This window comes from Lissotriton helveticus, chromosome 1_1, assembly GCF_964261635.1.
Source record: "Lissotriton helveticus chromosome 1_1, aLisHel1.1, whole genome shotgun sequence".
Lineage (NCBI taxonomy): Eukaryota > Metazoa > Chordata > Amphibia > Caudata > Salamandridae > Lissotriton > Lissotriton helveticus.
Window position 1 is genome coordinate 1,331,367,085 of NC_136057.1, and position 24,375 is coordinate 1,331,391,459.

Consider the following 24,375-nt stretch of genomic DNA (forward strand, 5'->3'; position numbering starts at 1 on the left):
TTTGGGAGGATACTCCTGGACAGGATCCAGCAATGGGAAGAGGAAAACCAGATCTTAAGCAATCTACAAGCCGGCTTTAGATCTGGCATCTCCACTATTGATCAGATCTTCCGGTTACAAGTCCTCTTCTGGAAAACAGTGAGCGTGGAGGGTGGCAGTCTCCACCTCATTTTTGTGGACCTAGGGGCCGCGTTTGATCTGGTCCCTAGGGACAAGCTTTGGGGAGTCCTCCATTATCTTGGAATGCCCCACTACCTGCTAGAAGTACTGATCAGGCTCCATTCACGAAATTTCGCCCAGGTTAGATGTGGAAAATGGGAGAATTGTCAGCACGTTTCCCAGTGCAAAGGGGGGTACGCCAGGGGTGCGTGCTGGCTACTACTCTCTTTTGCCTGTATATAAATGGGCTTGTTAAACATATTCTAGCCATAAAGGATACGGATGCCCCAAAACTAGCTACAGGAAGAGTGCCCGCCCTAATGTTTGCGGATGACACTCTACTGTTGTCACGAACAGCTACCGGCATCCAACGTATCCTTGATGGATTCGCTGATTTCTGTGCTCTAAGTGGACTAGAAATCAATTTGGCTAAAACAAAATGTATGATTTTTAATCCACCAAGGCAAACACGACCAAATCCTACTCTGAATGGCATACCTCTTGAGAGAGTTAAGACGTTTGATTATCTAGGTATTACTCTCAAGGAAGACTTGGGCTGGGATGCACAATTAACTAAATCCTCATTGAAATTGACGCATACTGTAGGTGGGTTATCTAAAAGGTTTAGAACATCTACATTTAAGCCGGCTGCCCCTATTATTGAGATATACAGGGTTCAAGCTAGAGCAGCCGCATTATATGGGGCGGAATTATGGGGACATTGTAGACCAAAAAGTCTGGTAAGTGTTGAACATACATTTATGAGAGAGTTGTTTGCCCTACCCGTTAGTACCCCACTGGTCCCACTCAGATTTGACCTTGGTCTGCTCCCAGTGGAAGAGGAGGTTCCACTGCGACCTTTAACCTATTGGAGAAGACTCTGGTCTTTCCAAGAACTCGCCCCGTAGCGTGCAGAGTTCAAGGAGGTTTGGGTGACTTTGAGGTCAAAAAAAGTTACCTGGCTATCACACATCAAGGATCGCTACGTACGGCTTGGTGTTTCTGGACTATGGGAATCTCCCGAGGCAGTTTCTCTGACTATAGCCAGATCTGACCTGGTAAGAAGGTTTAGGTCCAATAACTTGCTGGCCCTGCATGCTAGCACAACAGTAGAGAGACTGACTAGCGAATTCCTCAACGTAAAAACAGAATACAAGAAGGAGGAATTCCTTGACAAGATCTGTCCGGCTCAAGCCAGAAAGCTGTATTTACAACTAAGAATGGGTAGCTTGCCACTAAGGTCACTGACATGTAAATGGGATGTAAACAAATGTACAGAGTGCCCGGCGTGTGAATATCCACTAGAAAATGAAAGCCATGTATTTTTCTTTTGTCCAGCATATGTGCTGTCTCGAAAGAGGTGGATTTAATCCATTTGTAGGAATTTGGGGTTTCGTGAATGTGAACACGCGCTTAGAGTACTTAAATATGATACCCACCCACCGGTTGTTTTTGCTTTTTCCCGTTTTTTAAATAGCATGTGGATCAAGCGCAAAACTTTTATAACGACTTAATTCTAGATTCAAGCTTTTTAACAGTTACTTTTGAATCACTTGATAACTATTTAGTCGTTTAATTCTTACCTTTTAACTATGACCATTTTTATTGTAAATTATGTGTATATATATGAAATGTGTTCTTAACCTATTTAGTAAAAGGATTTTTATTGTTTACTTTGTATTTTACTATGTACTTTTATGGCCCACTGTGGTTGAAATAAAGTTAGAAAAGTTTCCTAAAATTAAATTCAGCAGAGCGTAAACCACAGTTGGCAATTCAGAGATAGACAGATAAGCAGGAAGCCAAGACAGCGCTGCTCACTTCTACGATGAAAACAAGCACTGCTCAATTTAAAAGAAAGAGGGGCATATTAGCAAGGGCATTATCGCCGCTTTAGCGGGGCTTTTTCCCGCTAAAGCAGCAATATTTTTATCGACCTATTAACAAGCTGTCGCTAACAGCAGTTAGCAACAGCTTTTAGGCGATAGCTACAAGTTTGGGGCCCGCTTTGCATGTCAGCGATATTTATCGCTAATGACATGCAAAGTGGGTGTGCCCAAACTATTAGCGACTAAAAACAGTCGCTAACACAGCTATCGCCTATTAGCAAGGCAGGCGAAGCGGTAAAAAAAAATCGCGCTAAGCGCGATCATCGCTATAAACTAACGCCTGCTAAAAAGTTGACTTACCTGTATAGTAAATGGGGGGGTGGATTATCAGATTAAGCCCCCATTGTCTTTAATACGAGAATATTGCTGGATTTCCAGCGATATTCTCGCATTTCCCCGCTATCGCTGGATATTTTAGCACAATGGAGAAAAAAGGTTGGCAAAAGCATGTTTTCTCCGCTAAAATATCCAGAGATAGCCAGCGTTAAAAAAAAAGTCGCTAACCACGTTTAGCGATAAATATCGCTATTTCTTGCTAATAGGCCCCAGAGTTCTCACACAGAACAGATGAAGAATCAATGTGTAAGTAAACTGTACTTTAACGGTGCACCTCAGCCTGAAGGGAAGTAACTTTTCAGCAAAATCAATGAGTTAGGAGGCAGCGTAGAAGAAAGACAATGGAGGTAACCAATGGTAAGTACAGGCAGGTATTATTGATTACTGCAGGTCTTGCAGAAAGCTCATGCGCGCTGTATCGCGACCTAAACATGGCCTGGTAGGTTCAGCTAAGTCAGTGGCGTTGAGAAAGAATGCTTGTTTAGTGGGGTAGACATTCCATTTCATGGTTCGAGGAGTTTGTGCATGAAGATTGTGTTTGGATAGACGTGAAGCCACTGGAAGGGAGTTTGACAAATATATAATGCCATACCTTTCATGGCTTACTAAAGAGTGTTAGATTAGACTGTGCATACCCTGTGTTCCACCTTAATTTTTTTGAATCGAAAAGTCCACCTCTAAAGCACCTCTAGTAATACAAATCTCTCACTTCTTTTTTCATTTCAGGGAGTCAGAGCTTTTCCATTACCCCCAGGAGGCAAAGCTGTCATTCCTTTTACAATTCAGAACTTTGGGCAAACTTCCACGTACATCATTCGTGTGGCAGGAAGCAGCATCGTGGAAAGCTACAGCCCCTCAAGGTAATCTCTCTTCTTGGACAAAGGATGTCTCATATGCTCTCAAGGTGCCATTAATATAACAGTACAATGTGGCTTTACTAAGCAAATGTGCCCAGTGTCACTCATTCTGAGTGAGACTTGCTCCCACATAAGGCATTCATGTCTCTTCTTTTTCTAAGTCCGTATGAGGGCGGTTATGGCAGATTTTTCATCAAATGAGGATTTTCCACTCACTCACCCCCTATTTATAGTTAAATTATTGGCACATCTATTGAGGCCTTTTGGAACTGTAATTTCTTTGTGCACAGAGAGAATTGCAATAAAAACATGCAATTTTATAAAAAGGCTAAAAAGAAAGGCAATTATCTCTATTGTGTATTTGAACCACTATACCTGAGCAGTCTCTCACTTAGAGAAAATCAAAATATCTGAAGTTACTTCCTTCACTGATTAATTGACTGTGGGGTCTCGCAATATGAGCAGTCCTCATCCATCCATTGAGGTCGCTCAAGTCCGATTCTCCTTCGGACTCCTGCCCGGCTAGGCTTTTGGCAGCAGCGACAGAGAGTGTGCATATAGGGGTGAACTGTATTGTCAATCTGTCACTTCAGACAGCAGCCGTTCCTCAGGGGTGGAAGCAGGTGAAGATCTTGCCTCTTCTTAAAAAATCTTCACTGCATCCCCTTAAGCCAGGAAATTATCGGCCCATCTCCCTCCTTCTGGTTATTGCCAAGGTCAGTGAGAAGGTGGTCAATAGACAACTTACAGAATATGTGGAGACTGAGGCACTTCTGCACCCAGCTCAATCAGGGTTTCAAGCCTCTCACAGCATTGAGACTGTTTTAGTAGAGGTGTCAGAGACTATCTGGTAGTGCATCGATGCCGGCGGAAGGGCAGCATTTATTTTGCTGGACCTCTCGGCGGCGTTCAACACAGTCGTACATGCTCTTCTTTTGGCCCGACTCGCAGAGATTGGTGTATCGGGAGCTGTCTGTGGTTGGCTTAGGTCTTTCTGGAGGAGTGGGTTGAGCAGATTTGGCTTCATCCTTTCTCCTCCTCCCCTCAGCTGGGTACCACTGGTGTCCCTCAGGGCTCTTCCCTTAGCCCTCTCCTCTTTAACGTTTATGTTACGCCACTGATATATCTGGCAGAGGAGCTTGGGGCTAAGGTGATGGACTATGCGGACGATACACAGTTGCTGTTTACATGAGACAAAACATCAGATTCCGTTTCAGCGGCGCAACAGTGCCTAGTTTCCATCTTGAAATGGCTGGCGGATGCACAGCTCAAGTGCAATGAACACAAATCTGAGATTTTGCTCTATGGTAAGTTTCCCGTTGACTTCCGCAAGCAGCTGTGGCCATCTGACTCTCCTCTACCCCTCTCTTCAGGACAGCCCGCTAAAAACCTGGGAGTGTGGTTTGATGAGAGACTTTCTTTTACAACACATATTAAGAAATTGGCCGGATGCTGTTTCGGCCTCCTTAAGACTCTGAGGAATATTTTTCCATTCCTCCTGCAAGCGAAACTGTCACTTTTGCTTTGATTTTGTCATGCTTGGACTACGCCAATGCCCTCTATGCTGGCGCCCCTGGCTACCTGTTTAAAAAGCTCCAGGTGGTCCAGAATACAGCAGCAAGACTGTTACTGGGCATTTCGGCGAGGAACAGTGTGGCTCTCCAATTGCGCTCTCTTTATTGGCTGCCTGTGGTTGACAGGGTCAAGTTCAAATCTCTGGTTTTGTCCCACCGCGCTCTCCATGGTTATGCAGGACCGGACTGGGAACCAAAACCGGCCCTGGCAAAGTGCTCGGCCGCCCCCTCCCCTGGGGGTTGTGGGTACTGCCAAGCTCTTTGCCAGTGCCGGTTTTCAGCCAATTTTGTTACAGGGACGATTTTGCAAAAACGGTCCTATAACAAAAACGCCCCCCCAGGGGCCCCAAACCGGCCCCCACCCGTGCGGCACACCGGGGATTGCCCAGTGCCCGCTACGGCCAGTCCGGCCCTGTGGTTATGGCCCCTTTACCTTCAGAGGCGCTTCTCCTTTTACTTCCCTTCGCGTGCTCTCCGATCTATGTCCCTTCATTTGGCTCGGGTCCCACGCTTTAAGCTCCAGAGGGTGGGTGGTAGCTCTTTTGTGGTGAAGGCAAGTGTAGCCTGGAATGCCCTCCCCCTTGCTTTGTGGTCCATTCAGGACCCAGCCGTGTTCAAAAGAAAACTTAAGACTCACTTCTTTGCTTGATAACTTCTCCTTGCACCCATCTGGCATTGCGCCGGGACACTCACGAGTATCCGAGCATGTTGCAAGTGGACATAACATAACATAACTTCCTCTAGAAGGTCATTAACTGGTGACAGCCTCTATATCCTCTTCTTTTCACAGGTCTTATCGCTGTGTGTCATTGACATCATTTTTAATATATGAAGTTGCTCGCTGGTGGGTTCATCTGGTATCCATATATCTGGTTAATCTTAAACAATGGCATGTCTCTGATCTTTCTTCCACTGTATTGTATGATGTCACAGCCTCCTTTGTGCCCCATTGGCTTATTATAATTTTTATTGTTGCAGTTTTTTATATAGCGCAAAGGAGGGGGGAGGGGCCATTACAAACCTCCTAAAATGGCGGACATAGATTAGAGAGGCTCCGGACCACGGGGTGAATAATCCTGTGATATCACCAGGCAGGGTGCTGCATCGAGCCTCTACTTGTAGCAGTACTGCCGCTATACACCTGGGAAGAAAGCTTGGCTGATTTCCCTGCCGGAAAAGTCAATGCTTTATGTGGAAATCGCCCGTGACCGGATCTGCAGGTGCAGCTGCCTAGCTGCCATGAACCAAATAACGCTGGCGGGATGCGCTCCCTGACTGCCACCGGAGACACCGTTTACCTGCTGTGTGCATCAGAATCTGTGGCCAACTCCGCCTGGCTGCTGGTGATTGGCTGAGCCCTGCGTGGCGGTGATGCAGAGAGCGGATGTGATCGCACACCGGGACGGCACTCTTCATCCTACGGGAACAATTGAAGTAAATCCCCAGTGAGTGCATGCGCCTCGCGCCGACTGCTGGCCCTTAAGAATAATCGCCCTCTCCATGGAAGGAGTATAATGCACAGAATGGCTGGACGCCCTGGTCCCTGATGGACTTGATTCCTGACTGGCCCTGTGGGATAAAGTGGTAGGTTGCTTGCTGCCTTGCTGGATGAACCTACCCAGCATGTGGAGTTGAGGGCCTACCAGCGATGTGAGGTGGTATGAGTATGACTGGCGCTGCAGTTCAGCTGGGCCTGGCCTACTGAACACAACGTATCTGTGAGTTGGGGCTTCTGGGGTGGAAGCTGCTAATTGCCATTTGCTGAGAAGAGCGCTGCAATCGGCCCTCAACAGGTGGTGGTGGCGTACTGTTTCTGGATTGTCCATGCATGAAAGCCCATTCTACGTGAGACGGAGAAGTCCGGAAGTTGTGCTAGGTGTGGTGGCCGCCAGAACGGCATGATACCCCGGGCGAGCGAACACTGCACATTGCCCTGCAGCATGTCATTACCCTGTGGCTCCTGTTGGACTGTGTGTGTTGCAGAGGCCATTCTCCAGTGGAAAGTAGGGTATAGGACCGCGAGCATTGGCTACACCTTGATGCTTCTCTCACCCCCTGCTGCATGGCCTTCATTGAGGGATACAAGACTGAGTTATATTCTGGAGGCAGACAGGTCACTGTACATGAGCCGCCCCTGGCGCCATCCACACACTGACTGGTCGGCTTGCTGGATTCCCCCCCCCTCCATGCTCTGCCGTATTGCTTGCGTGGACTCCCGGCTGAGGAGTGAATGAGGCCCAGTTGTCATGAGCTGAGTGCTGACAACATAGAACCACCGGGAAAATGCATAAACTTTTCTGCAACTCATTCCACATCGTACTGCACGGCGGAACTGCAGCTAGCGCTGGCACCCTAGCTACACATCATACGGAATTTGCAGCACCAGCCTCTAAATCTCTCTGTCTGGCTGCGTGCATGCACTCCAAAGAGCACACCAGACCCACCTGCAATGCAGCAGCTGCACCTATTTGGCGTCCCACACTCCGGTACTTACCCCTCGCTAAGAAGGAGAACAGCCTTGTGCAGTGGTGCAGTTTAAAGGGAAAACCCTGGAAACAACATTTACTACTAGCCACTCTGCCGAGGACCCAATAATACCACCAGACCACCATCACCAGGCTTCAATCCGCCCAACTAATTGGAGTCACCTCCAGACAAGCTAGACCTGATCCTGCAGGAGGTCAGAGACTCCCGAAAGGCAATCGAACAGCAGATCGGTTCACTTACAGCTGGCTTCATGCTGACCATGCCAAACTTGCTGACACAGTGCACTCAAACGAGAAAACTCTGAGTGAAGTTGAACCTCAAGTCAAAGAGCACGCAACGCACATACAGCAGCTGCAACATCAAGTCAATGGCTTGCAGGACAGAACTGAGGACACAGAGGGCAGGAACCGCCAGAACAACGTGCGAGTCATTGGGCTCTCAGAACGCAGTGAGGGCCCCAAAGCCGCCGACTTCATGGAACACTAGTTTTGTGAACATATGGCCCAGGTGGGCTTTTCGCCCTTATTCTGCATGGAGAGCCCACTGGATCCCTCCTGGAATACCAAAAGCCGAAATGCCACTGCGACCCTTAATAGTTAAAATACTGAAATATAGAGATCAGGACATTTTGCTACAAAAAGAATGGGAACGGACCCAGATTCACTTTGGAGATCATCAGCTATCTCTCTATCCCGATTGTACAGTGATGGTACAGCGCCAGATGTCCTCTTTTCAAGCAGTGAAGAAGAAACTGCATGCCTTAAACCTCAAATATGCATTGCTATTCCCGGCCTGTTAAAAGTAATTCTAGAGCAAAAAACTTATTTTTTCAACAGTCCCGAAGATGCCGAGGAGTGGTTTGAAGTGATGGACCCGGTGTCAAGCTCTGGTGCTTTGTACCGCAAAATACCTGACAGTCCCACATGAACTCAAGGTCGCAGTTCACGTTGCAATGCTAAAGGACTACAAAAACCACCCACCACCGGCCCCACACATCAGCAAGCTTTGATCCACAAGAAAGAGGCACTGACAGTAGCAAACTCCTTCAGGACTGATAACCTTCAGATCGCAACCGACGCATCAGAAGACAGTACCATACTGTTAGACACAGCACAGCATCACCCTGTTTCCCCCAGTGACACCTCAGACTATGGACGATTTGCTGGGGTGAACAGAACGGCTTGGATTGCAGTCTTGACTACCAGGCCTTAGGGGCAGAGGGCGCCCCGCTAAACGATCCTCGTGACTGAATGTATCCTTTTTTCACGCACTATTCTCACTGTAAACACAAGGGCCGTACAGGGCCCACTGACTAATATGGATACTTCCAGAGACGATCATTATTAATACATAATATGCCCGATGTTCAAAGTGCATGACATATTACCGGATGATATTTACTATATGAATATATGGCACGACACTGCATTCTTCCCTTGATAGTATGTAGCACCTAGGGTGATTAGCCCAAATAGAGAAATCAGATACCCCCGGGTTCCGTATAAAGTTATTGTTTGCATATAAACAGCATGACAGACGGTTCTCTGTTTGGCACAGCATAGTTCAATGGCTGAGCTGTGTATTACTAGTTTGAAGGGAATCTGGGACTTCTGGCCTGCAACAGGAAATTGGCTCCAAGTTAGGGGGAGCAATGCTTACATTACTGACATATGCACTACAACTCCACTACATTAGGCTCCTATAATTTGATCTCCTGGAACGTGGAGGGGCTTGGGGCAATACATAAAAGGCATAGCTTCCATGCGCAACTCCTTAGGTGCAATTAGTTTTCATGCAAGAATCGCACCTCACTGACTCAGAAGCTGGGAAAGTCCGCAGGACATGGAGAGGACAAATATTCTCTACTAATTATTCAACCTTTGCAAGGGGGGCAACCATTTGGATTAGGCACAGGGTCCCATTTACTGAATTGGAACGATGCACTGACGACCAGGGTAGATATATATTGCTGCGGGGAACGCTTGATGGCCAGCCACTGGTTTTAGGTAGCATTTATGCCCCAAACTTTGATCAGGACAGTTTTTTTAACAAGCTAAGTTTGATACTGACTGGATGGGATACATATCCATGGCTCCCTTTGGTTTTGCTTTGTTCACCCTAAGTTAGCAGGGTACGGCCAGACCTGGGTCCCTTGCTAATTTTCCCACTGGATTCAAGCTAGCCTGGCTGATGACGGCTGATTAGCCAGAAACCGGTCCCAGGATGCTTGTTTCCGGTCCAGGGAGGAGATGGCTTGGTAGTTCGGGCTGGCCTGTTCCCATGAGGCACAGGGTCAGACTGATTTGCATATGGCTATGTCTGAACTGGGGTGGCAGAGTGAGCAAAAGAATGATGATGGATTAAACCCAGATCAGTTGACTGGGGGTGAGTGCTTGCAATGTTTAAAACTCCGTCCATCATCCCCTTTGGTTTTGCTTACTAGGGGGGGACTGCAACTCTATGATGGATATTGTACTAGACAGGTCACACCCTCCCCTGAATCGAGTGGGTGCCTTAAAGCAAGCTGAGGCCCTGTGTAGCTGAACGACTGTATGGGCATTGGGGGATGTATGGAAAATGCTGAAGCCAGCACACAGAAAATACTCCTTTTTCTCACCAGTCCACCAGCTCCACACGAGGAGTGACAGATTCTTCTGCTCCCTTAATATCGGAACCCAAATCACCCATGCTACCTACCTAGCCAAGACTTTCTCTGACCATAACCCTCTGGAGATCCGTCTTACATGGGGCAGAGTGCCTACCCCGGTTCCCACTTAGAAGCTTTGGCCCCAGATGCTTGAGGATGCTCCCTTCCGCATTACGTTATCCACAGCCATCGCAAATTATTTTTCAGAGAACTGGAACACTGCCTCTTCATACTTAATTGAGTGGAATGTGCTTAAGGCTGTGGTGCGAGGCACAGTGATTGGCACCTCTGTAGGTGCCAGACAGGGAATACATAAAAATCTGATTAGAGTAGAAAATTCAATGACCGAATTGGAGCAGGCAGCACCGAGTGATCCAAATAAAAAGAATCCGCTCTGCGATGCGCGTATACAACATGCTGAATTACTAGAAATTTCTCTGGTTACTAGACCACAAAGCGTATACACAATTGAAGCACACTGAGGCTGACAAATCTGGTACATTACTGGCTAGAATACAGCAGGACAATCCAACACCTCCAATTATCCACCACATTAATATTCCAGGAGTGGGCACATTCCGCTCACAGCGAGATAAAATTGATTAGTTCTGCAACTATTATAGCGCACTATACAGCGAACCCGCACACACTGATGACTCACTGGTCAACAACTTCCTAGAAGGTCTGCCATACCCACAACTCACAGCAGACACCCAAAAAGGTCTCCCGGGCCCGTCACAAAAATGGAAATACAGGCGCCCATCAAAGGACTCACCCACAAGACAGCACCTGGTCTAGACGGCCTGCAAATACACTTTTTTGACTCTTACTCTGAAGCCCTCATCCCTAAACTGGAAGAATTATACAATAAAGCACTGGACATAGGTCACCTCCCTCTTTCCACCATGCAGGCATTGGTAATATCACTCCCAAAACCAGGACGGGATGACACAGACTTATCAAGTTACTGACCATTGTCGCTATTAGCATCGGAGTATAAGATCCTAAGCAAGATCTTGGCTAACGGGCCCCTGACCCATTTACACAAATTGATACAAAGGGATCAAAGTGGCGTTCTACTGGCGGGCAGCACGTGTCAAAATATCAGACTCGTACACCACATTATAGCTACTGCCCCTGCGGAGTATGTTAATGCAGGTTGCATAGCACTGGCTCTGCACCAGGCTTTTGATAACGTCATTTGGGGATATGTGTTCACAGCCCTGAGGAGGTTTAGGCTGCCCACTGAATATCTCATGTCGGTTTGGTTACTGTGTACAGCCCCTACTGCGAGAGCACGCACTGCCAGCCACATATCTCAAGAACACACTGTACACAGAGGCACAAGGCAGGGCTGCCCTCTATCCCCATACTATTTGTCCTTGCCAAAGAGCCACTGGCGCGTGCACTGTGACATATGGCTGACCGCCTGAGGATACCAATAGGTAATACAACCCACCTGATATCAATCTATGCAGATGACATTATTGTGTACCTGTGGGACCTCACAAACCTGTTTGAGCCCCTTCCTACCATTTTCTCTCATTTTGAACATATCTCTGTTCTCGCCATTAATGAGGGTAAGTCGAAAGCCTTCTTCTTCCAGGAAGGCCCCCGCCCAGATGTACTTAGTTTTGGCATATACAAGATCCCAGTGGCGCATAATCCATTCAAATTCCTAGGTATTAATATATACAGGTCCCATGTGGGTCAACCCGACGGCAATTTGATGAAAGCAATTGGCGCAGTGCAATCTAGAGTGACATTTTGGTCCTCCCTACCACTATCGGTGATTGGGCGGGTTGCTATTATATCATTTCGCAAACTTGCCAATTATAGTTCCACCGTCCACATTAAGCGCCCTAGACACACTATTTTTAGATCTTCTGTGGGGGACAGGTCGTCAAAGGGTGAGTCTTAAAAATTGCAACTAGAACCGCATAGGGGAGGGCTGGGGTGCCTGACGTTAGGGGTTACTACTATGCCTGCCTGCTACAATGGTTGTCCTACTGGATAGCGTGTAGAAACTTGCAAGAAATAGGCTATAGAACTCGGGACATAGATCAAGGGTCGTTACACACACTATTGTTGCCAAGAAGCAAAGTTCCCCCACTTGCACCACCACTACTCAAGATGGAACTCCAGTGTTGGGAAAAAGCGCTGCTCTACACACCATGCATAGTTCCCTATGCTGGAAACATCCCACTACTGGGGATACAAATCCCTGGTGGCAGACTCACAGAGGCTAGACTACAGACCTGGTCGGAAGTGGACACAATAGGGGCCTTGTTTAGTGACAACACCCTTCTTGGCCATGATAATTTTGTGCAAGCCATAAGAGGGCCAGGACTTCGAAAAAGAGCAAAAAGGCCCAATGGTCCTGGTACTGGATAATAATTCCTGAAATGTTTTTTCAGGAAGAACTTATGCTTGAGGCTCTGGACCCTTTAAGTCAATGAGAGTAAGATGTAAGCAAATGTTCCTCTCTTCACAAGCGTTTTTTTTATTAGCAGAAGGATGAGCCCTTTCTTGGAATGCAACATAGAAATCCACACTAATTTATGACAAAAAAAGTTGGTTCTTTTATTTGCATAAATTTATTTATAAGTCCACTTAACTCATTTGATTTTTTGTGTAGCCAAATTTTACAAACTGGAACAGCTGACACATGTTTCACCCTATGTGGCAAATTTAGCCAGGGCTTTCTCAAGGCTAGATATCATGTGCAATCAAACACACATTTTAACAGAGGTTTTTACAAATTCCAACGTTGGACCACGACTTACACGGATTTACCCTGGGACTGATAGCGATCAGTTATCAGTTCGACTATACAAAATTTTGATTTTTTTAAGCAATTTGGAAAGTCTCCTGATAAAAAATGGTACCTCAATTGTGTGGATAGGCCTAGTGCCCGCAACAGGAAACGGCCAAAAACGCAACATGGACACACCACATTTTCATAATGAAAACGGACCCTTTTATCACCCGTGCCTAGCTGTAGGTTTTGTACCCTAACTCTGCCAGCACAGAGGGAAACCTAGCAAACCTATACATTTTTTAAAACTAGACACCCAGGGGAATCCAGAATAGGGTGACTTGACTTGACTAGCTCTCACCAGGTTCTGTTACCCAGAATCCCTTGCAAACTTAAAAATACATCTAAAAAACCCACATTTTCCTCACATTTCTCTGGAGGAAAGTTATGGAATCTGTGTGGATCTACAAAATTCCACCCGCCCTGTGTTCCCCAAAGTCTTCAGAGAAAAATGGTACCTCACTTGTGTGGGTAGGCTTAGTGCCCGCAACAGGAAATGGCCCAAAACACAACATGGACACACCACATTTTCACAGTAAAAACTGACCCTTTTTTTGCAAAGTGCCTAGCTGTAGATTGTGATCCCTACCTCTGCCGGCACCTAGGGAAACCTTGCAAACCGATACATCTTTCAAAACTAGACACCCAGGGGAATCAAGTACGGGGTGACTTGTCGGGCTCTCGCCAGGTTCTGTTACCCAGAATCCCTTGCAAACCTCAAAATTTGTCCCAAAAAAAACACATTCCTCACATTTCTGTGGTGGAAAGTTCTGGATTCTGCATGGATCCACAAGATTCCATCCACCCCGCATTCCCCAAAGTCTTCCAAGAAAAATGGTACCTCACTTGTGTGGGTAGGTCTAGTGCCCGTGACAGAAAATGGCCCAAAACGTGTTCCAGTGAAAACTGACCATTTTCTTGCAAAGTGCCTAGCTGTAGATTTTGAACCCTAACTCTGCCGGCACCTAGGAAACCTAACAAACCTATACATCTTTAAAAACTAGACACCCAGGGGAATCCAAGATGCGGTGGCTTGTCTGGCTCTCACCACGTTCTGTTACCCAGAATCCCTTGCAAACCTAAACTTTGTCCCAAAAAATAAATACATTTTCCTCACAATTCTGTGGTGGAAAGTTCTAGAATCTGCATGGATCCACAAAATTCCACCCACCCCGTGTCCCCCAAAGTCTTCAGAGAAAAATTGTACTGCACTTGTGTGGGTAGGTCTAGTGCCCCCAATGGGAAACGGCCCAAAATGCAACGTGGACACACCACATTTTCACAGTGAAAACCGACCCATTTTTTGCAGAGTGCCTAGCTGTAGATCTTGAACCCTAGCTCTGCCTGCACATAAGTAAACCTAGCAAACCTGTACATTTTTGAAAACTAAACACCCAGGGAAAACCAGGATGGGTTGACTTGTCTGGCTCTCGCCAGGTTCTGTTACCCAGAATCCCTTGAAAATCTAAAAATTTGTTTTAAAAAAACACATTTTCCTCACATTTCTTTAGTGGAAAGTTCTGGAATCTGTGTGGATCCACAAAATTCCTCCCACCCTGCATTCTCCGAAGCCTTCCAAGAAAAATGATACCTCACTTGTGTGGGCGGGTCAAGTACCTGCGACAGGCAAGGGTCTAAAACCAATTGAGGCGACATCAAAATTACCGATCACAAAACAACCTGGATTTGCAACGGGTGTCCCATGAGTTTTTGGCCCCGGGGTCAGCTGCCGTCTAGGGAAACCTACAAAACCCGCACATTTCTGAAAACTAGACACTTGGGAGAGTCCAGCAAGGTATGGCTTGAGTAGGTCGACCAACATTTCCCTACCCAGAATGCCCTGCAAACCTCAAATTTAGCTGAAAAAAATACTTTTTTTTCTCAAATTTCTGTGTGGGAAAGTTATGGAATCTGCATGGATCCACAAATTTCTTACCACCCAGCGTTCCCCCAAGTCTTTAAATGAAAATGATACCTCACTCGCGTGGGTGCTAGAATATTTGTGGATCCACGTAGATTCCATAACTTTCCCAGAGAGAAATTTGAGAAAAAAGTGATTTTTTCAGCTATTTTAAGGTTTTCAGGGGATTCTGGGTAGGGAAATGTTGGGGGATCCATGCAAGCCATACCTTCCTGGACTCCGCGGGGTGTCTAGTTCTCAGATGATGGCTGTGGACCCCGGGGCACATCAGTTTTTGGTCCCATACTTGGCGGCCATCTCGGGATCCCAACCAGACCTACACATTTCTAAAAACTAGACACCCGGGGGAGTCCAGCAAGGTATGGCTGGCATGTGTCCCCCAACATTTTCCTACCCAGAATCCAGTGGCGGCTGGTGACATTTGAAAGTGGTGATGCGTAAAAAACTGCAGCTAAGTGCACTGGGGTGACCGAGAACAATTTGAAAAAGAGTGCTCAAATGCCACATTTATAAGCAAATTTGAGAAAGCAAGAAGGTTAGTGAAGCAATTATAAAATTGTAGTTATGATATCAATAACGAGTTTCCATATAATAACGTAGGTAGCTGCTTACTCAGTATAACCACAGAACTTCATAACAGACTTGTAGATATGGTTTATAAACATAGTGTGAACAAAAGTGATGGTGAAAGCAGAACGTGAAGACAAGGGGGACAATTCAGGACTTTAGGAACAAACAACAATGCAGTGCGAAAAAAGAGAAACTAAACACTGCAGGACAAGGGGACAGGGGATACTAAAGGGGCCTGAGCCCCAAAGTGGAATAAGTGTGTAGGAACTACAGCTGTTACCTCAGCCCTCTGGTCCATTTGATTCATTCGTTACAGGCAGCATTACCTGTTGTGAGCATGTTTCACTCGACTTTGGCCACTTTTAAGTTGACTTTGCAACCCCTGCTCAAGACTGTTTCTCTAACGAAGGCTGGAAGGGGACCACGATTATCTTAGCCGTGGGGGGATTCCCTCATTCATTTATTGCAAGCAGTTTTGTGTTTACTGGGCACCATTTAAATTTACTTTCAATAAGTTTCGATGGGTTTCATTCCCTATTCTGAGTGAACCTTAGTTGGTGTCAGTGCTTTGGCTCTGCTGGGACCAACCTCAGCATAAAGGTAGAAGCAACCAACAGAAACGTTGGAAAAAACGAAAGAAAAAAGTGGTGTGAAAGTATGTGGAAGGTGAGACGTGGACCACACCAAAACTCTTTTGGGACCTATTCTCCAGAACATTTGATAACCATCTCAAAAATAACTTAACGCAACTGTGCATATCGCAGTCTAACGCAAGAGAATAACACTGTCTTAACGTCCAATTCCCAACCTGGCGGCACCATGCAATAGTAGCATGATAACTAACCCTGGGCGTAGTTCGCGGAGCCGCACTCCGCGGAGCTACGCGAAGACGCACTTGCACTCCGCGACCTACGCGTAGCTCCGCGGACATGCGTAGTTGCTTGCTAGACCCGTTCGCGCGCCGTTTTTCATCTTCGGGAGCGCGGTGCGCGTGTTCGGGGCGCTGCCTGCATGCTCGGGATGGCTAGCGCGCTAAGTTACCCAAGAGGTTTGTCCCCGCCCGCTTGCGTTCCCTTATTTCCTGTTCTGGGTCACAAGTAACGTGTTCAGGTTGTGCAAGACATGTTCGGGAACTCATCTTCTCGTTTGCACTACAAAAGTGCGTGATCGCGCTAAATATCGCGCGAAGCACTGGGAGGAGCCTGGTGGACAGGAACAGGAAGTTGTAAACTCAAGGGCCCTTCCTCCTTACTCTTCAAAAAAAGAGTAGAAACAAAAAGAGGACTTCTTCCCCCCAAAAAATACAGCCAAAGGTTCAACTTTAAGGGGTTTTTCACTTTTTTGCTAACCAAAATGGTAATTTATTATGGTTTTAACATGCTCGCGAGTTATTCTGTGCAAGATTGCAGTTTCTGCGTGTTCGGCAACTCGATCTTACCAACAAGCATCCTCGCGCGTCCTTATGAGGCTATCGCGCATCCAAATGACGTTATCGCGTTCGCACAGTCGCACGGGATTGTGCGGGAGGGTTTACAAACATGGTGGCACACGCGAATGGGAAAAAGCGAACGCAGAACCAAGGTAAGCCATTGCCGCGCACGCGATAATGTTATTCAGCGCGCGAGAACTACGCTACGCACCGGATCGCGGAGTAATCGACAGCTACGCGTTCTCCGCGGAACGCGGAGTTGCCGAAACTCCGCAAGCTCCGCGAACGGAGCGTAGTTCTTCGCCCAGGGTTAATGATAACGTACCAAATGACTGCGCAAAATTCAATGCAACTAACAAAAAATGCGAAACACGAATGCCCAAAAAGTCCACCATGTGCACATAAGGGCCCTCTCCGAATAACCAACGACACTACCAATCCATGCACATCTGATGAAACCAGAAAAGCAGCCGCTGTGTGAGCCACACTGACTAAGCAAGTGACACTGCATGACCGATAGCATGGCAGCAGCCTAAATAAATGACATTGTGCACAAATCGGCATGGAGGTGGCCCAGCGTGGTTCACATCCATAGAGGAGCAGGTCACACTCTGACACATCCATGTGCACCTACAACCCATGCTGTCCAATACGCGTAGCAGACAAACAATGCACAAGGCCACAAAATCTCAGCTGGAACACAAATGACCCAAGTCGCAAACATTCCAGCCCCCGAAAAGCACACAATTCAAAGGCACACCACCTCAAAGGGACCAGGGTCCACGAACTCAGAGATGCAGGGTGGACTCCCCCACAATGCAGCACACACATAGCAACCACAGAACATCACCAATGATGGCAATGTGAGACAAAGTGCAAAACCTACACCACAGGACAGAGTACACAACAGGTTCCGCTTGTGCGTACTAACTGGCAACTGTATTCTGGCATTTCCTGATACTGTGTGATGACAATGTACGGGTAGTACCACACATCCGTCATGTACTCAGAAAACCCACTGTCTGCCATAAAATAACCAGCTCCACCAAAACAGTCAAAATGTGCATTGTCATTCAGCCTGCATGTAAACATCTGCAAAGTGGCAACATACATGGGAACCCTTGTTAACATGCATCTTCCCTTAACATTGCAGGGGGACAAACAACACTTACTGCAGAGCAGACCACAAATCCCATCAGTGATGATGAAGAGGACAACCTGCACATCTGTTCAGACACCCTCCAATGGCTAATGGACAGCCTCCGCACCCCACCCCCAGGAGAAGGGCAAACCAGCTGCCTCGAGGTGACCCACCACCTGCACAGATCACACAGCAGGAAACACACACCACCACAGCTGTCTCCCATGACCCCCACAAGCAACACATGGATTTCCAAGGCCATGTGTTGGGTTGCCAGGTGGAGTTGGCTGATCAGCTGCGGGTGGGTTTCGAGCTCGTGGCAGCCAAACTTGATGGGATACGTGGGTGTCTGAGTCCCATCAGGACCACCTACAGTCCCTAACGGACACACACTGTCCCCACCATGCTCCACCACAATCCTTGGTTGACCTCGCTGGGGCCATCTCTCGGATACAAGAACTGTCTAGTTAGACAGTCACCAGCAATGCCAGCCCAGAGTTGGCACATATGGGCAGGACAATTGAGACCATGGAGCATATGCAGGCTGAAAGTATGGCTACCACGGCTGAACACCAGCTAGATGTAGCTGGGCTCTTCCATGCCTTGCAGTTCATCATCCTGCCACTGCTGTCACTGAGCAGGTCCTCGATAACTGCAGAGGGAACTGTGACACACACACCTCTCCGACCCCTGATCGGAGAGGTGGCAAACAATGATGTAGACTATACCCCGCCACACACACCGGACACACCGTACACTGAGGAAGTAACAAAGGACTGAGATGTGGATGGTAATCATTATGTGAGGAAGGAGGTAGAAGCATCCATCACTGCCATTTGATCTGTCCCTGCCTGGTTCTGCCCTATACATCATGCCCTGGGACAACACCTTCCACTGACCCCCAGAGCACTCTGCGACATACTCCTGGACCCCGACATGGACTGGCATATCTTCACTGGTTGACAATAACACAGCAATCCTGCAGCAAACTGCCCTCTCCCTCTCCCAAATCACTTACCAATCCCCAAAGGACTCTGGTTGGCCCACCACTGGGCTCCCATGTAATGTGGGCTTGGCGTGGCATGTACAGCTCCAGCTCCGGAATGCACCAGAATGTGAATAAAATATTCAAACAATGTTCAGTCAAGTGTGAAAGTATATATGTATGCATGTATGGACAATGATTGCACAAGAAGGTACACCCTTGTAAATGGCATCAATGTGCATGTTGAACCCTGAGCCACATGGCCAGTTGGATGTCTGGGAAGGTGAGTACTAGCTGTGGCCTCGTTGCACATTTACAACATTCTCGCAACCCCCTAATCTAGGCACACACTCATGTATTGAATATGGCTGTGTGTAGGAATTACCAAATTGGTAGCAGACCAGAAGTGGTGCCCTACATCACATTTGACACCAGAAGTTAATTTTGCATACCTACTCACACACATCTGTGTGGACACATTCTGTTGTGGTTCATCATAGCATTGCTCCACATGGTCAGAGGCTGGACACCATACTACTCACATTGCTGGAGACTTGTAAGTGCACAGGCCTGCCAGCAACTGTTCCAAACACAGTGTTTGGATCACAGAGGTGGAGCAGTCAAAAGGGACCCACCCCCATTGTACAGGCGTCACTCAGTCCCTCTGTGTGTAGGGACGATGCTCATTGTGGCACATGATTCGTACATCTAATAAACACTCATCACAGTTGGACAGTAGTGAAGTTGCGGAGACTTTATTGGCATGTGCGTGTCAGTACGGACAAGGCATGAGCCAGAACATGCTGGAACATGCTTGAGACACTTACACGCAGCATGGGAACGTGTCCTGGTGCAAGACATGGTGGTGCATAAATGTGCACAAATCATTACGGATGACAACGATCTAAGCCCACCTTGTCTTGCTGGATGAGTCATGTGATATTTGGCGTCCCGTGTGAGGGGACACAAGTCACAGCCCCTGGGGTGTGCATAGTACTGTACCACCAGACTGCGCCGACTGTCTGCTCTGCCAACAGTGATCAGGTGGAAGGGGCCGACAAGTTCACATTTTGTGCTACATTGCCATATGTGGACTCCCCCCTGCAGTATGTCCAAATTGGGAACGTTGCCAAACGACGCTGTGCTGCTCTGACCATGGAAGTGCCTCACCTTGCACAGGTGTGTGTACACACGCGTAGTTCCACGCACATGCATTCTGATTCCAGACAAAGGCAGACAAGTCCACTATTGTGGTGGGACATGTGAGCATTCCCCATGATGCAACAAGATGTTGGGACCTGTGCTGTGGATGACAATCCGATGTGGCTGCAGGAACGTAGTTACTCGTCCATGAATGCCAGCGTAGCTTCATGGGTAATGTGTTCCAATAGTACCTCATTGTCGGGTTCAAGGAACACCAGAGTGACCCAATCCGTTTACTGATCTAGGCAGATGTGCTCAGTCCATGCCATTTCCCCAATCCGCAACACAGCCCAATAGGGTAGCACCTCGATGTGGTCACTGCACACGAGGAGTTGTGCAATCTCCCATGCACAACTGCCAACACATATGCCAAAGATCAGTGCATCCCAAGCACAGGTATCCCGGTGACACTCCTGTTCGTGGGCCAACTGGGGGTGCACTGTCAGGTCATAATCCAATTCAGCTACCATTGCGTTGGATAGGCAGACCTCCATGGGCCACTCTAAGTGCATGATCGACAGTGGAACCAGGGCTGAACGCAGGTCACGTAGGCAAGACAGTAACTCAGACGGTAACTGATTCACAACACTGCCATTGGCAGGGATCCCAACAGATGCAGCATTCATGCACGGTACAGTTCCACGTCACAGGGGTTGTGTATGTGCCCGGGAATGCCTGCCATTGTGTTTGCTGGTCTCGTAGCACCGGCACTCCTCAGCCCCGTCCTTTGCACCGAATTGACAGTGGATGCCAGCCCAGTGGGGTTGGGGCAATACTGGTACAAAACATACCAGGCAAGGACTCAGCAAGGTGTGTAGTGGCCTACGGAAGCAAAAGCGTATCAGACGTTGAAAGAGCATATTCTCAACTGGAGAAAGAGAGTCTAGCAGTATTGTGGGCATGCGAACATTATCACATGTTCATCTATGGGAAACCGTTCACAAGAATTACAGATCACCGAGCACTAATAACGATCTATGGAAATCCCAATGCAAAAATACCGCACCGAATAGAGAGGTGGGGAATACGGCTAATGGACTACAATTTCAAAATCATACATAAACCAGGAAAGGAACACAACCCGGCTGACTACATGTCAAGACATCCTCTGCCACATGCAGTTGAGGCAACCACAATGGCGGAGGAATACCTGAATTTCATACTGAGGCACAACACGCCGACATCAATAACGATGGAAGAACTGGAACAAGACACGAAACGAGACCCCACCATGCAAGCAATCCAGAAGGTGACAAGACAACAAAGGTGGAGGCATGTCAACAACAACAGCATCTTGGAAGAAGGAGTAATAAAAGAGGAACTGTTGGCATTCAAGAAGATCCATAAAGAGCTCTCAGAGACCGAAAATGGCATAATGATGAGAGGAACAAGAATAGTGATGCCCCGAGCACTGAGGAGACAGACGATAGACCTGGCGCATTACATTAATTGTGGGTTTATATAGCGCTAGAATCAACTCCCGGAGGAGTATCTCCGCGCTTCGACCGCTGGGGAACCCGTCCTGGCTCACCCTGAGAGATGGTCCCTAATGGGTATCTCTAAGGTGCGACCAAGCATCCCCGGCGGTCTGGGGGGCCGTTGTGAAGATGAGGCAAGCTAATGCCCAGAGTTGCCGAGTGTGGTCCCTGACTAGAGTAGGCACCGAGGCGAGAATTATCGAGCCCGCTGACCCTGGTCCACGACCCTGCCGCGTCGGGAATCGAACCCTGGTCCCGGGCCGTCCTCTGCTTACGGGTCTGCCGCCTCTAACCAGTGAGCCACACCACTCCATGCATTGCCACATCTGCCAAGTGACGGGGCAGCCGCCCAAGCCGGAGCTGCTACAGATGTCTGAACTACCGAAAGCAGTGTGGACCGAATTGGCAGCCGATTTCTATGGGCCCCTGGAGACAGGAAATTACCTTTTAGTGATAATAGACAAATTCTCCAGATTTCCAATTGTAAGGCAAGTAGCGTCAACGTCGGCAAATGCAACACTGCCAGTCATGGATGATGTTTTTGCAGCATGGGGCTCTCCGCAAACGCTAAAGACTGGCAATGGCCGACCGTTCTCAGGAGAAGAGTTCAGAAGATTTATGGAGTACCTAGGGATCCGTCATCAGAAAATAACACCTTTGTGGCCACAAGTGAATGGGATGGCAGAAAGATTCATGGGAACGATCAAGAAGGTGGTACAACTAGCTAAGATCACGCAGATATCGATAGGGCAGGCCCTATGCCAGATGCTAAGGGACTACAGGAACACTCCTCACAGCTCCACAGGACGGTGCCCCGCCGAGCTTGTGCTGGGACGCTCGAGCAGTACAAGGCTACCGCAGATGGAAGTGACGCCAAGAGAAGAGCGAAGCTGCATAGCTGCCAAAGACGAAGAAGCAAAAGCGAAAATGAAGGCGTACGCAGATCAAAGGAAGCATGCCCCTAAAGTGAAACTAAAAGAAGGAGACACAGTGGTAGTGCGGCAAAGACAGCTGGGGAAGTCAGACAGCGCGTTCTCAAAGGATCCGCTGACGGTGACGGAAGTGAGAGGACCTATGATAACAGCATCAGCAGGGCGGTACCACATCACAAGAAACAGCTCGCACTTCAAAGAACTGAAAACCAAAGAAGAAGAACAGCAGGCACCTGTGCTGGAGGAAATCAAACAGGAAGAAGATGCACAAATGGATAACGGAGAAACAAGGCCGAGAAGGGAATGCAAGAAACCAAAGAGACTGATTGAAGAGGTGTAAAGTGACGAGGCCCTGTGAGGATCTCTCTCTCTCTCTCTCTCTCTCTCTCACTCTCTCTCTCTTTACTTCTCTACCAGTGACCACAGGCAGCGTCACAGAAAATGTTTGTTTGCAACAAAGGGGGAGATGTCGTGCCCAGACAGTGGACAGCACTAGGACCCTGTGTCAGGAGCGGGGGAGAGGGGACACCGAACACCACTTCCGGTCAGGGGAGGAGGGCGACACACAACAGGACCAGGAGGACAAGGGGCAGGACGCAAGCAGAGGCTGTAACCAAGAATATAATAAAGGTACCTTATTCCAAGTCACTGCGTCGTGTAATCATTGGGGGTTCCACGACACGACGACAGGTAGTAGGAAATGTGTGTCAACCCAGTGATCCTACAACTTTCTCACACAGAAATGTGAGAAAAAAGAGATTTGCATGGGATTCTGGGTAGGGAAATATTGGGGGACCCACGCAAGCAGTACCTTTCTGGACTCCCCCGGGTGTCTAGGTTTCAGAAATGTGTGGGTTTGGTTTGTTTCCCTAGATGGCCACAGACCCCTGGGCCAAAAACTCATGGGACCCCCCTTGCAAAACCAGGTTGTTTTGACCCACTCACACAAGTGAGGTACCATTTTTCTCAGGCGACTTTGGGGAATGCGGGGTGGGTTGAGTTTTTTGGATCCACACAGATTCCAGAACTTTTCAGCATAGAAATGTGAGGAAAATGTGGGTTTATTTCACATATTTTGAGGTTTTCAATGGATTATTGGTAACAGAACCTGGTGAGAGCCTGACAAGTCACCCCATTCTGGATTCCTCTGTGTGTCTAGTTTTCAAAGATGTATAGGTTTTCTAGGTTTCCCTAGGTGCTGGAAGAGCTAGGTTTCAAAATCTACAGCTAGGCACTTTGCAAAAAAGGGTCAGTTTTCACTGTGAAAATGTGGTGTGTCCATTTTGTGTTTTGGGCATTTTCCTGTTACTGGCACTATGCCTAACCACACAAGTGATGTACCATTTTTCTCTGAAGACTTTGGGAACCACAGGGTGGGTGAAATTTTGTGGATCTATGCAGATTCCAGGACTTTCCAACTCAGAAATGTGAGGAAAATGTGTTTTTTGTACACATTTTGAGGTTTGCAAGGGATTCTGGGTAACAGAAGCCGGTGAGAGCCAGACAAGTCACTCCATCCTGGATTTCCCTGGGTTTCTAGTTTAAACATTTTTTATAGGTTTGAGTATTGGACTGTTTCCTGTTGCGGGCACTAGGCCTACCCACACAAGTGAGGCACCTTTTTTCTCAGAAGACTTTGGGGAATGCAGAGTGGGTGGAATTTGGTGGATCCATAAATGTGAGGATTTTCTTTTTTTTTTACAAGGGATTCTTGGTAATAGAACCTGGTGAGAGCCAGCCAAGTCACCCCATCCTGGATTAACCTTGAAATGTACAGGTTTACTAGGTTTCCCTATGTGCCGGTTGCACTAGGGCCCAAAATCAACAGGTAGGCACATTGCTAAAAAAAAGTTGGTGCCTAGTGGGCTTTCTGCCGCCCTGGGGGGGAATCAGGGGGGAGGGTTTGCCACGATATGCCCCACCCCATGCAAAAAAACAACATAATCACT

The 24,375-nt window shown here is 47.7% G+C and overlaps 1 protein-coding gene across 4 annotated transcripts in view; it reads left to right on the forward strand.

Annotated features, from left to right (window-relative positions):
• LOC144823689 (von Willebrand factor A domain-containing protein 7-like) overlaps positions 1-24,375 on the forward strand; it is a 542,335-nt gene that overhangs the window by 511,729 nt on the left and 6,231 nt on the right. For all 4 annotated transcript variants that reach the window (XM_078682451.1, XM_078682442.1, XM_078682435.1 and 1 more), the window contains exon 15: positions 3,111-3,244. In XM_078682451.1, the coding sequence (XP_078538577.1) occupies positions 3,111-3,244 (134 nt within the window). The remainder of the gene's footprint in view (positions 1-3,110; positions 3,245-24,375) is intronic.